This window comes from Clinocottus analis, unplaced genomic scaffold (assembly GCF_023055335.1).
Source record: "Clinocottus analis isolate CAN_PGR_092001 unplaced genomic scaffold, fCliAna1.0.p SCAF_2, whole genome shotgun sequence".
Lineage (NCBI taxonomy): Eukaryota > Metazoa > Chordata > Actinopteri > Perciformes > Cottidae > Clinocottus > Clinocottus analis.
Window position 1 is genome coordinate 3,429,229 of NW_027175931.1, and position 13,546 is coordinate 3,442,774.

Below are 13,546 nucleotides of genomic sequence, written 5' to 3' on the forward strand. Positions count from 1 at the left end.
AATATACACTTGATCCTTTAATAATATCCTTTTTTTAAAACATACTGTTTGTTTGTTTAGCATATTTTATTGTAAATCTTCACATTTTTAAATGTCTTATATTGTGTTTATTGTCATGCAACATTCACCTGTAGCCCAATTCCTTGCATGATTTGCAGAGGCAATTCTGATTCTAATATCATTTTGTAAAATTTCTATACGTGTACAAGTTTATGTATTTGGTTTGCTTTTTTTGCATTGCTGTGTATGTGTGTTTGTGTGTGTGTGTGTGCGCGTGCACAGTCGTCCTTTGTGATGTTTCCGTGCCCTTGCACAGCACAGCACAGCCCTGCATGATTGTCATTTCTGTCATGTCTGCCTGGACATTTTTGGTAGTCAGCTCCAGTTTGTTGGAGGGGTGGCACTCTGCCAGTTAATTCCTAAAGCCGCTAGTATTTCTGTCTCTCTTTCTCTGTGTGAGCTTGTGAGTCTGTGTGCGTTCATTAGTGTAAAATATAGCCGAAATAAACCTGCAATATAAATAGATGTTGAGGTTAATAGAAAAGAAAAATTATTAGAATTGTAAAATTAGTTTTCATGCGGAATGAGGCAGTAAAACCCACAGTGTGTACGTTTGTGTGTGTGTGTGTGTGTGTGTGTGTGTAGAATCAGGTTTCCTTCATTGGCCGTGTGGTTTGATGATGGGCAGTTTGGTTTCTCGGCGCCTCTTCCTGTGGTCGGGGTGTTCAGTAGCTGTTCGGTTGGTCGGCCGCAGGCCAGACAGACAGAGTGCGTCAGGTTTCCTCTCCACATGGAGGAAAACCTGCTTTGTTATCATGTGAATAGAAGCCGAGCCTTTCTTCCTCGTCTACGAGCAAGAAATAACTCCACACTTTTGGAAAATGTGCTTATTCCCTTCATAACAATACGTACGGTGTCAATACGTGGGCTTTAGATGTCAGCTAACAGCTACGCTAAGCTAACGGTCCCCTCCTATCTACCATAAACATGAGATAGGTATCAATCTTCTCATCGAACTCTGCAAGAACACAAATACTTGTACGTGCATTACTCACCGTGTTGAAGTATTCCTTCAAGTTTCGGTTTTCCTGCCACATCTACAACTCACCATGCAGCCTTTAGCTAATGCTAATGCTGTGTGGTTATCTGCCTGGATTGCGCGTAGCATGTAAGTCCTTTTTGATTTGGAACTGAGTTTTTCAAATCTTTTCTCAGCTGGGCTTTGATGTTTTTGACTGACGTGATTCAATAGTTCCATATAAGTTTGGCTCAACACAACTCAATGGCCGGGGAAAAAAAAAACATCAAGAGAGTTGATTGATAAGGTGGAGCTCCTGTGCCTACAACGAAAAAGGTTGTTGTTGTGACAGGATGTGAGGTACTCTGTGGCGCCTGGCGCATAGTCATATTTTTTCTGCGAAAGCTTTCCACAAAGTTCTCAGTAGTATTGCAATAACGTCATTGTTGCATTAGCTTAGGTGCAACCAGGCAGCAACCAGCAGGGGGCGACTCCTCCGGTTGTCAGATTCTATAGACGTCTATGAGAAAATGACTACTTCTCACTTGATGTATTACCTCAGTAAACATTGTAAAAATGAGTTTATGTCTGGTCTCAACTGCAGTTTAACATATTTTTCAATCCAGCGTGACATTTATTTAGTAAATTAAGCTCCAGAATTCTTTATCAGAAGGTCTTTCCCACTCTCAAAGTCTTCATACTCCCATAAATCAATACCAAAGAAACTGCAAAGCTTGGCCTTAAAAACAGCATATAAGTCTATTTCACATGTTTATGACACAATTCAACTGTAAATATTAACATAAACCATAAATGTGACTCGAAAGTGACTCGCGAGAGCCCCTCAAGTTATGAAAATATATTGTTTTATATTCCTAGCTTGATGCCACACATGCAAAGCTCACCTGGAAAGCTTACGATCCACGGGAATCCAAAACCACTGTCAGACAAAGCCTCAGCAAGATATCAACAACATTGCATTTTTTTCCCACCAAAAAAAAAATAAATATTACTTACTTATGGGAGAGACAATACTTTCCTGGTATGTATTGGTGCATCTGCTCCAGAGCTCCTCTGTTGTGGAACCAAAAGGTCTAGAAAGAAAGTTTGGGCATTTTTGCTTTCAATGGACCTCAACTTACGGTTCACGAAATCTGCCCTAAATTAACTACAAAAAATATTTAACTTAACTTAATCAATTTTAAAATTTGCAGAGATACTGTTAACAGATAGTGCTATTTTATAGTAGAAATAACGCGATGCTATGCATTAAAAAGAGGAAATACATCCTTTTATTTTGATTATTTTCTGTGTTCTATCAACAACTAATAAACCAGTAACACATATACTGCTATATGAACCTATTAACTGGTATCACAAGTGTTTTCTGTGCATTATACCTTTTGAAATTATTCAAATAACCCTTGTGGTTGAGGAGATATTCTGCTATTCGGCGTCTCCACGTCACTCCTCCGCAGTCCAAATATGGTAACTTTTATTCACCGGTTGCAAAAAGCCAAGATGGCGGCGTCCAAATTGGCGTACTCGAGGCTTCAATACGGCGGACCACAAACCAATTGGAGGGCGTTGTGACGTCTACGTCAACTCTTTATTTATGTAGTTCATGTCGTCAACCCTCCAGGGAAACACTGTTAGCATTGTTGCCGTTGTTTCGCTGCCAGCTGCCGCCATGTTGAGAGCCGTGGGGAGGCAATCCCTCTGCTCCACTACACTGAATTGAGCGCCTTTAAAGCACTCGGGCCCATGTGGGAACAGGATGCTGATTTAGGAAAAGGAATGTTTCATTGCTATTGAGCTCTTAGGCCCATATTGCACAATGAGAGAGAACAATTTAAGAAATGTTTGCTGATTACGCTCTTACCGTCGATGCCGCCCCTTCACTGTAATTTTCTGAATCACCTGAAGATTATGATTTTTCAAATGGATGTTGAGAGTCAGACTTTCTCCGGCGGTGGCTATTTTCAGCTAAATTTAGGGTTACGCTGTCCAGAAAAACGGGTCCTCGGCCTCCTTTTTAAATGACAGAGAGCCGCAGACGAAGCGTTATCAGTGAGTCACGTCTTTTCACAGGTCGTCCTGCTCTGTTACTGCAGAGTTCTCGCTCTCTTTATCCATCTTCTCTCTCATTTCATCTCCCTTTCTCTTCTCAACCCTTCCGCCGCCCCACTACATATTTCTGCCTCTCCCTCGCCGGATGTGACTTTTTCCTCTTTCTTGTTTTTCTCTCCTCGGCTCATCTCATCCACCTTTTCCCCATTTCTTAAAAAAATGTCTTCTCCCAACTTTCTCTTTGAGTATCTCCCTCTCAGCCTCCACCTAGAGTGCTTCGGCTCTTCTCGCAGCCTCCAAACAGGCAAACAGTCATGCGGCTCTCTCCTATCACAATATAATGAGATTGGGAGCGCCCAAATTGAAAGAAGCCATTTTCTACAGCTGTCAACTTATTATCGAGAGAGGGGGGGGGGGGGGGGGGGACCGGCTCGGAGGAGAGGGGGATGAAGGTGATGGAGGGATGGAGGAGAGCGGGTTTTGAAGTGAGATGGGTGCCGAGGGAGGGGGGTGATGAGCCGTTTTACATTTTGAATGTTGTGTCTTTTTTTTTACTCCTCTCCGGCATTTCAGTTCGGTCACTATAGTGGAGCCTCGAAGTCAAAGTCTCTTTTCACCATGTTCGTCTTATTGTAACGGTTAAAAAAGGAACATGTCAGGCTTTCTGGACCTGTGTTTGTGACTGTTTGAGCACCTCTGAGTGTGTGTGAGCCTTTATTCTCCCTCCTCATCACTATTCATACTCAAAGAGTTGGTGTATTTGTGTCTGAGGGAATGGCTGCCTTTTTATTTTGGCTCCTGCGGGGACAAACTCTGACTACAAGGCCCTGTTTATATGGGGGAAAAGCATATATCTTCATGCGGTTTGGCCTTTCATTAACATGAAAATTGAGGTTTTAGCACGGAAAACGATCATTTCTAAAAACTCCGGCCAAAGTGAAGATCTATGAAAACTTTGTGTTTTGCGCGTGCACTCGGTCAAACAGAGTTTTAGGTCCTCAAACGTCACCGTATGCGACTAAAAATGCATCATATATCATGCATCATATATGTTATATATGAGCGTCCTTTGTTTACAGTTTGCTTAGTTATGACGGCGCTCGGTGGCGTATTCATGCGGGTTCAAGTAAACAGAAACTTTTTTGGAAAACGATCTTGTGTGTACAAGGTTATTTTTAAAAACGGAGGGGCAGAAATATTTGTTTCTGTAAATACCCGACTACGTGTAAATGTGGCCTAAATCAAGCATTTTTAGGTGTTGCTTTTACAGGCCTCTCTACCAGGCTCAGTTCGTCATCAGCTTATCGTAAAATACAAAAGAGGTTCGCTGGCAAAGCACGAAGAGCAAAGTGAAAACGAGTTCAAATGAAAAGTGAAGCACCTCCAACGCCGCCATCACAACACACCCTTCTTGCTCAAATGCACAGATTTGCAGGCGCTGAGCTGCACGGAAACACATTCTCTTCGGCAGAAGGCGAGCGGTTCATTCCCCAACGACACATATTGACACCCGGATCACATCCTTTAAATGTCACACATCTAGCGATGCCCCCGCAAGGTTGCAGAACTGGTTCAGGTTTTTTTTTTAAGATGTCGACGCACACAAGCTGTCAGACCCTCTCTGACGGAGTTAAATTTGTCCTAATATCCAACCAGGACAGTTGATTGTTGTTGACATTTTCAAAAGCTTTAATCCAGTTTGAGGATATTTAAGTGTAAATAATCATCTTTTCGTTAGTGTCTTGTCAAAAAGTCGCATCTTTTCAAACCTAATTTAGTTTTTATTCAAAGATGATTATCTGTTGTACTGTTTGTACCTTCAGAGTGAGTTGCAGTGGCACGATTTCAATAAGTACCTCAGCCAAGGAGGCTTTTAGTCCAGTTTGTTTGCTTTTCGTCTGTTAATAAGCAGATAGAAAAAAATAAATAAAGATCTTACAGATTTCAGTAAAATCTTGTACAAATTGAAGGCTTGGGCCAAGAAGGAACTGGCTAGATTTTATGCAGATCTTTTAACTATAAAATATATTTTTAAAGTGTGCTTTTCGGGGCCTTTTGGGGTTTTAAAATCAAATATTTTTTTCTCTGGATTTATTGGATCAGGATGAGTTTGCAATGTTTAATTAACGCAAACAAAATTGGATCCAATCTTTAACAAATTTGGCACATCATGCACCAGTCCATGAAAGTTGTGCACCATTTTTTTCTGTTCTGTCATTTATTTGCCAGGTTCCTTTAAATGCAGCCTGCAGGCTACATTTAAAGGTGAGTTTTCAGGTGTTTGGAGATTGGATCAAACCATTAAATGGCTCCAGAGGGAGCTGCATGAAGTTTGACAAACGGCCTCAAGTGATGTCACTAGAGTCAGCGTCCATTGGGGCAGAAGACACACATTTGAAATAGAAAATAAAAACGTGTGTGTGTGTGGAGTAAAAAAATAATCTCACCAAACAAACAAGTGAAACTCGCTCCTCTTATTAGTGTCACATAGCCAAATCTCTGATTAAACTGACCGAGTTGCATTGTGGGTAATGTACGCTGCAGGTTTTGGGAAAGGTAAGAAAAATGCATAGCTTAAAAGACGATATCTCTGGTCTGAAAATGTCAGTGGATTGCAATGCTAAATTTGCACTGTTTTGTGAAGATGCTCTGTATCTCTGCAGCTCTATAGCTCTGTAGCTCTATAGCTATGTATCTCTGTAGCGCTTGAACTCTGTATCTCTGTATCTCTAAAGCTATGTAGCTCTATAGCTCTGTATCTCTGTCGCTCTAGAGTTATGTAGCTATGTAGCTCTATAGCTCTGTATTTCTGAAGTTATATAGCTATGTAGCTCTGTATCTCTGTAGCTCTATAGGTCTGTATCTCGGTATCTCTATAGCTACGTAGCTCTGTGCCTCTTTGGCTCTATAGCTATGTAGCTCTATAGCTATGTAGCTCTTTAACTATGTAGCTCTGTATCTCTGTAGCTCTATAGCTCTGTAGCTCTATAGCTATGTAGCTATGTATCTCTGTATCTCTCTAACTCTGTAACTCTGTACCTCTTCAGCTCTATAGCTCTGTATCTCTGTAGCTCTTTATCTCTGTGGGGCTGTAGCTCTGTAGCTGTCTAGCTGTGTAGCTCTTGTGTGTGTGAAGCTGTAGTTGTGTGTGTGTCCTGTATCTACCGTCTGCATAGTGACCTTGATGTCTGCACTCAGCAGGAAGACACTAGAGAGAAGTGATTAACAGGAGAGAGACAAAGAAGTGAGACGACCGAGAAGTGCGAAGGAAGATGCAAATATGAAATGTTTGAAAAAGAAGTGCAGCGAGAAATGGGCAAAGTGTGAAAGTTAAACACGCAGCAACAAAAAAATCGGAAGAAAATAAGACGGGGGAAAAATATATTTTTTGAGAGACTGAGAAGTGGAGAGAGAAAGGAGTGACTCACCACACATCTATCATTTTCTTTTCTTTTTCTCCCTACAGGCAATCTGGAGGTGCAGTCATCAAGAACAGGTAAGGGGGTGTGAGAGAGAGAGGGCGGGAGGGAGGGAGGGAGGGAGGAACAAAGAGAAGAATATTACGCTGAATGTTAATCAAACTCACACTTCTACAGGTGAGAGGATACAGTTCAATGAGTGCGTGCAGCGTCCTCGCACTGGAAAACATGTGTTACTGTTGCTGCACGTGTGTGACTGTGTGTGGCTGTAACAGTGTGTAGTTGCCAGACGGTCTGCTGTGACCGAGGTTAATAGGACCGCACACACACACACGCACGCACACACGCACGCACACACACACCACAACTACTCATGATCGACCGGGCAATGACCTTTTTGACTTTACACACATGCACGGAGTGTGTTAAAACTTACACACAGACACACATGCACACGCACACAGACACACACACACACACACACGCAGACCAGACAGACACACACACACGCAGACAGACAGACACACACACACACACACCACAACTACTCATGATCGACCGGGCAATGCCCCTTTTGACTTTACACACATGCACGGAGTGTGTTAAAACTTGCACACAGACACACATACACACGCACACACACACACACACACACACACACACACTTCACCTACACCTGTCTATGAAACTCCCTTTTTATGACTCACACAAACACACAAAAGAGAGCGTTTGACAATCTGTTTTTCTTGCTAACGTTGGATTATATCTCCTCTTTGGCCTTCACCTTTGACCCTTCACACACTCTCTGTTCTCCCTCTTCCTCCTCCTCTTCTTCCTCCTCCTCTTCTTCTTCAGTCTTGGTGAGGAGTTCTACAAGGAGGCCATCGAACACTGTCGCAGCTACAATGCCCGCCTGTGCGCCGAGCGCTCCATGCGTCTCCCCTTCCTGGACTCCCAGACCGGCGTGGCCCAGAGCAACTGCTACATCTGGATGGAGAAGAACCACCGCGGACCAGGTGTGTGTCTCTCTCAGGGTGTGTGTGTGTGTGTGTGTGTGTGTGTGTGTGTGTGTGTGTGTGTGTGTGGGAGGGGTTATACCTTGTCAGGACACAGTGGCTGGCTGAGGCTCTCTCCTCTGTTTGCGTTGTGTTTAGCAGCCGTTGTGCTCAACAAATTATTTTCTCCGTGTCGTTCGTCCCGCGGCTTCCTTCCCCCCCTTCCTCTCCCTTCTTTTCTACCTCTCCCCCATTTCCTCCCCCTCTTTCCCAGGCCTCCTATACCTTTCACACCGCAACTTTTATTTTTCATACAACTTTCCCCAGCGGTTGTTTCCTCATCGCCCTCGCTCGCTCTGTAACATCAGTGTGTTTTGGCAGCGAATCAGACAACGCTGTAGGCAATGATACGCCGCTGGCACCAGCTATTCCAGAGAGAGTGTGTGTGTGTGTGTGTGTGTGTGTGTGTGTGTGTGTGTGTGTGTGTGTGCACTTGTGCATGAGTGTGTTAATGATTTGAGTTGGTGAGTTCTGCCAGTTGACTTTTGTTTGCTAGTTAGTTGCATCAAATAGTGTTGAAATAAATTGAAAATCACACTGATTTAATTTAGATTTAAAATGCTGTTTTATTAATGACACGTTTTGCTTTGGAAACATGTACAGGATCATAACAGAGGCCGAGACATCTCAATTTATCAGATGAATTCTGGCTTTTGTACAGAAATTTACGGTTCCCGGACAGTTAATGCAATTTATTGTGACGTTATCATTTTGTGGTTTTGGATTAAAATGTCTCCTATTGGACAAAATATTCATTGGATTAAACTATTGGATGAAATTTACGCCTTTCAGGTTAAATTCTGTAACTTTTTCCACCTGAATACCGAACGTCATCCTCAGCTGTGCAACAATGAACGTGAAGGTGTGTTAGCATTTAGCTCAAAAAGTAGACGCATTTCACGCTAATATTCGAACTATTTATCTAATCGTCCGTTGTCTGCTCATCCATTCGCTGTGTGGCGTGCAGTGTGTCCTGTAACGAGCTGTGTGTGTGTGTGTGTGTGTGTGTGTGTGCCTCTGTGCTGCAGGTCACGCTCCAGGTCAGCTGTACACGTATCCCGCTCGCTGCTGGCGCAAGAAGAGACGGCTAAACATCCTGGAGGACCCGCGGCTCGTACCGATCGAGTTCAAGATCGGTAATTAAGCCGCGATGTTGACGACGTGATTGACGCCGGTTTATTCTGTATAGCCGAGCTCATTGTCGGAGCTATTTTATCCAAGCAAAATGTCAGCTTCATTTATGAAGACTTGGAATTCGGCGTTTAAATAAAGTTCATGCATCTATAAAATCAAAAGGTCGGAAAATGTCACCACATCCCGTTTTTCTTCCTCTACCTTTTTAACTTCAGCTCTTACAGAAATAAGCTCTGTCAATAATTAAAAGAAAGTTTTCTGCATAGTTTTGAGTTAAACCGTTCACACTAACATGGATTATTTATTAATTCACCGACGCTCGACACAGGGGGTTGTATACACGAGAAATACACAATCATATGGTATTTTTGTCGACATATTGCGGCTTCCTCGGGCCACCTGAGCGCATCAGCCGCGAACGAGAGCCCTCTTGCTGTTTTCTGACCGCGTGGCTCTCGTCCTGCAGACTACGAGGCTTCTCTAAAGAAGGAGGGCGGCCTCCCGGACGGTCCCGTGTTGGAGTCGCTGCTCGCCGGGGAAACCCTGGACAAGAAGGTAGAAACCAAGGAGGAAGAGCCAATGAGCGAGTGTCAGGTGAGACTCTCGTTTCTCTTTCTTCCCCCCTCTCTCTCTGTCTCTTTCCTCTCTTCTGCACTTTGTTGTTCCTTCCTGCGTCTTGTTCGTACCTCAGGCCGCTAGTGTTTGTGGTTCTTTGTCTGTCTCTGCCTTTGTCTCTCTTTCTCTCTGCGAGAGTGTGTGTTTTGGCGGTGATGCGGGCATCCCGCTGCTCTGACAGCTCCCTCCTGGCACCGGGGCACAAGTGTGTGTGTGTGTGTGTGTGTGTGTATTCTGCAGACAGTCTTGGTGTTTTACCGGGATTTCCGCTCACGCTAACGCGTTTTTCAGGCCAAATTCGCGAGCCTGTTATTTGAGGGACAGTTTGAGGGAAGTCGATCCACACTTTCTTTATGCACAATAAAAATGTTGCACTCGGTAACTTCTGAGAACATTCCCAGACCGGCTGCAGCGCTCCAGCCACTCGAGGCGGCCGCTCTCGAATTCAGACGGACAACTAATCAATCAGCTGTCGAGCGAACGCTCCTCGCAGTGGCCCCTGTGAGAGCTGGAGAAGTGTTCAGGGCCTCTAATCCAGGGCTTCCCCCTCAATCCAGTCAAGCCAGACGTCACTTCAACACCCAGCCGTGCGCACGCTTGGCTCTTCCCTCGCTGCTTATCTTTTTAAGATGTTTCCCGGCTCAGATTAATGCTTTTTTTTAATCAAATAAACCCAGTTTTCCTTCACTGAGGATAAGAAGAAGACACAAGAAACTCTTCTCTTAAAGGGGGATTTAACACCGTGACATGATGTTCAGTGTATTTATCACGAGGTGTTGCATTATGGGAAATGGAGGATCCAGTGGCGCTCATGTTGAGGACGAAGAATCGGGACATCTTGGCCTCTGCTGCTTGACTTCTTTTTCATGTGAAACCGCTGACATGGAAATGGCGGCTGTCAGTCATGGGCAGGGTGGTTGTGCTGCGACCGCGAGGTAGCCGGTTCAATCCCCGGTCCCCCATATATCTCAAGTGTCCTTGAGCAAGACATTGAACCTCTCGTTGCCCACCCGTCCTCCTTAATTACTGAGCGTGGGTTAAAGCAAGTCGCTTTGGATAAAAGCCTCAGCTAAATTACATGTAATGTAAAAGTGCAATCCTAAATTTGCGCGGCGTGCCCCTTTAATTGAGGAAGTCTCCTACCGCATCTTTTATTACGATTTTAAATGGTGACACATTTGGCTATATTTAGTAATGCAATGGTTCTGCTCTTAAGGTTGTTTCCTGCTCTGCTCCGGGATTATGCAAATACTCTCAGACTCAGCAGGAAGACGTGCCGTTTCACGCCGAGCGGCACGACAGCAAGTAGAGGCCGAGATGGTTGAGAGGAAAGCAACGAAATAAAAGAAGAGGGGAAAAAGGCACATAAGGGAAAGGAAACTAACTTTCCTTTCTGACTCTCTCTCGTCCGTAGAAGCTGCTGGTCGGGGATTTCCCTCACGAGCTGGATGTGGACGAGATCGAGGAAGACGTCCCGAAACGCAAGAACCGTACCAAAGCACGGGTAAAAATTTTTAAAAAACAACACAAATGACATTTCAAGATGCCTCTCTTTCCCCACCGAATAGCCTTTTTACCATGAAACTGCAGAGCCCCGGTAGAGACTGTTTGCCTGTCGGTGCAGAAGAGTGACACTCGGGGAAAGTCTGCAGACTTGACCCACATCACACCCGGAGTCAAACTGCGACGTGGAAGTTCAGCCTGTCGGGCACGCAGCATAAGGAGCGCGCCGATTCAGATTTACACTGTGCAACGAGAGCCCTCCGGCCGGTGTGATTTAAACTGGAGCCGGCTGCGTTTAAACATTTAAACAACCCACACGAGCGTATATAGTGCAACAGGCCCGTGTTGCTGGTGTCAAAATGCGTCTCACAAGTATTACATATACATGGAGACACTATTTGCATCTACAGAAATGACACTTCCTTCTAAATTCCCGGTGTGAGGGTGTGATAGGTTTGATTTAGTGTGTCTTTGACTTCTCTGTATCCCTGAGCAGTTGTCACAAAGAATAAATGCAAATGCGAAAAAATGCAAATGCGATTTTTTTTTTTTTTTTACAACTTTGATTAGATCAAACTGTCCCCCTCCTCTTCCCCCCTTCACCACACACACACACACACACACACACACACACACACACACACACACACACACACACTGTTTTTGGGATGTCTTGTGTGAAGATAATCAAGTGTTAACAGTGTATTCTGGAAATCATCACACGCATACACATGCTCACACACAGACACCAGGGTTGCTAATTGGAGCTGTTGCTCCCCTGCTAGGTGTCATCAGCCCCCTCCTGCTGGAAGTGGAGCTTTACACTGAGAGCAGATGATTACAGGAGAATGCAAACGCGTGTGTGTAGACACATTAACACTGTCGCGCTCTTTTTATCGCGTGTGTGCATACGTGTGTGCGCGTGTGTGTGTGTATACGGGACTTGTGTAACACGTGTGGAAGTTCAAACTTTCTTGTTTCTATCTTGAGTACATGTGATTTTGCATGTGGCTGTCTGAGTTCTTATGAGCGTGTGTGTGTCTGTGTGTGTGTGTGTGTTCTCTGCAGGCCTGCGGTGTCGGAGGCATGAGGAAGAGACAAGAGCCGGCTGCCATTGAAGACAGAGACAAGCCTTACGTCTGTGACAGTGAGCGTTGCAACCTTACTTCTTTATTCCTGTTTCTCCTCATTCTTTTTACATACCACTAATTGCATGCACTGTGTGTGTGTCTGTGTGCGTTACAGTCTGTGGAAAGCGCTATAAGAACCGCCCAGGGCTGAGTTACCATTACACTCACACACACCTGGCAGATGAGGAGGGGGAAGAAGACTCGGAGCGACACACACTACCCTTCCAGCGCAAGAACAACCACAAGCGTGAGTCTGCCGTCTGAATATTAAACTCAAGTCCATCACCGTCATCCATTATTTACTTACATTTGCAGTGTTTTTTTTATAATTATTTTGCAGTTTCAGGATCATCCTTAATAATCAGAATATTATTAAGAGTCTTGGAGTTCCTCTTTCAGATGACTGAGTGTGGATGATATATAACATTTCCCCCCCAGTGGAGCGCTGAGTTTAGCCGACTTCTGAGCCGTCCGACTCGGCTTCTTCCCCTCGACTCTTAAACTGTGTCAAACAAGTGTCGCTACACAAAGTACACAAAACACACAACAAACAACAAAACCAAAACAGTAGGACCTTTTTTTTGTATCATTAGAATCACGACGAACGCTAACAGGAGCAACAAAAACTGTTTTTTGCGCAATATGGCCGACATCTTCGCGTAATAAAGTCGACATCAGGGAAACTGTGCGTAAAACTTGGATTATGTGTAAGCACCGAGGATCATTGATGTAAACACAGTCTGCATGCTCTTGATCTGGGAGGCCGCCATGGAGGCAGGTCTGTGTAAAGATGTGGGCTCAACAGCCACCGGCCTCCCTCCTGCAATAGCCTCAGGTCCTTTGCTGGACTGGCTCAGTTTCATCATCTCGGCTCTCCTTCCTCTTGGCGCCGCTTCAGTGGCGTTTGTGGCCCGGCGGGTCTGTCTCGGTGGTCGGCCGCGGGCATTTATCGCCTTCGAGGTCCGCTCCCCGCGAATGAATCCGATTCCCCAACGCTTCCCCCTCTCCAATGTTAATGACTGCGTCCTGTCATGTGACGCTAAAGCTCCAGCGGTAACGACAAAAAAAGACAACAGATTCAGATTAAGACTAAAAGGGACCAAACTTCACCAGAGGTCCCGTGTTAAAATGACTACAAGAATACCCTTGCATATGACTGGGGGTTAAACGTGCATATAGTAGACCTACACTGTAAGAAACGTACTGTGAAATTCACAGTTATCAACTGGCAGCCATTGACAAGTAACTTACTATGAAACAACAACACCGTAAACAACTAGGCGCTACATCACAATAAATAACTGGTCGCCATTGACAAGTAAGTTACTATGGAACAAAAACACTGTAAATAACTTGGAGCTACATCACAGTACATGACAGTAGATTTCACAGCCACTTTTTTACCTCATATTTGTGTCTCGTTTTGACTCTGTTGGAGACTGATTATTACATCTCTGCTTGTTATTCCATGTGGATAGCCAGAAGATGTGACACCTCTTCTCTTGAAGGTTGCACGTGACGCCTTCAAATTAGTATGGTTTTTCCCAAACTCAGCCCACGGGGTAATTGTACCTTTCTTTTGAAAGAATGTACTATTTAACC

The 13,546-nt window shown here is 44.4% G+C and overlaps 1 protein-coding gene across 2 annotated transcripts in view; it reads left to right on the top strand.

The window, feature by feature from the left end:
• Positions 1–13,546, top strand: part of dpf1 (double PHD fingers 1) — a 42,558-nt gene that overhangs the window by 6,996 nt on the left and 22,016 nt on the right. Inside the window, exons 1-8 of one of the 2 annotated variants that reach the window (XM_068584638.1) lie at positions 1,104–1,168; positions 6,555–6,584; positions 7,363–7,523; positions 8,591–8,698; positions 9,163–9,290; positions 10,726–10,815; positions 11,883–11,961; positions 12,060–12,191. In XM_068584638.1, the coding sequence (XP_068440739.1) occupies positions 1,110–1,168; positions 6,555–6,584; positions 7,363–7,523; positions 8,591–8,698; positions 9,163–9,290; positions 10,726–10,815; positions 11,883–11,961; positions 12,060–12,191 (787 nt within the window). In that variant the 5' untranslated portion in view covers positions 1,104–1,109. Of the gene's footprint in view, positions 1–1,103; positions 1,169–6,554; positions 6,585–7,362; positions 7,524–8,590; positions 8,699–9,162; positions 9,291–10,725; positions 10,816–11,882; positions 11,962–12,059; positions 12,192–13,546 lie in introns of those variants that run through there. The other variant, XM_068584637.1, reaches the window with a different exon arrangement.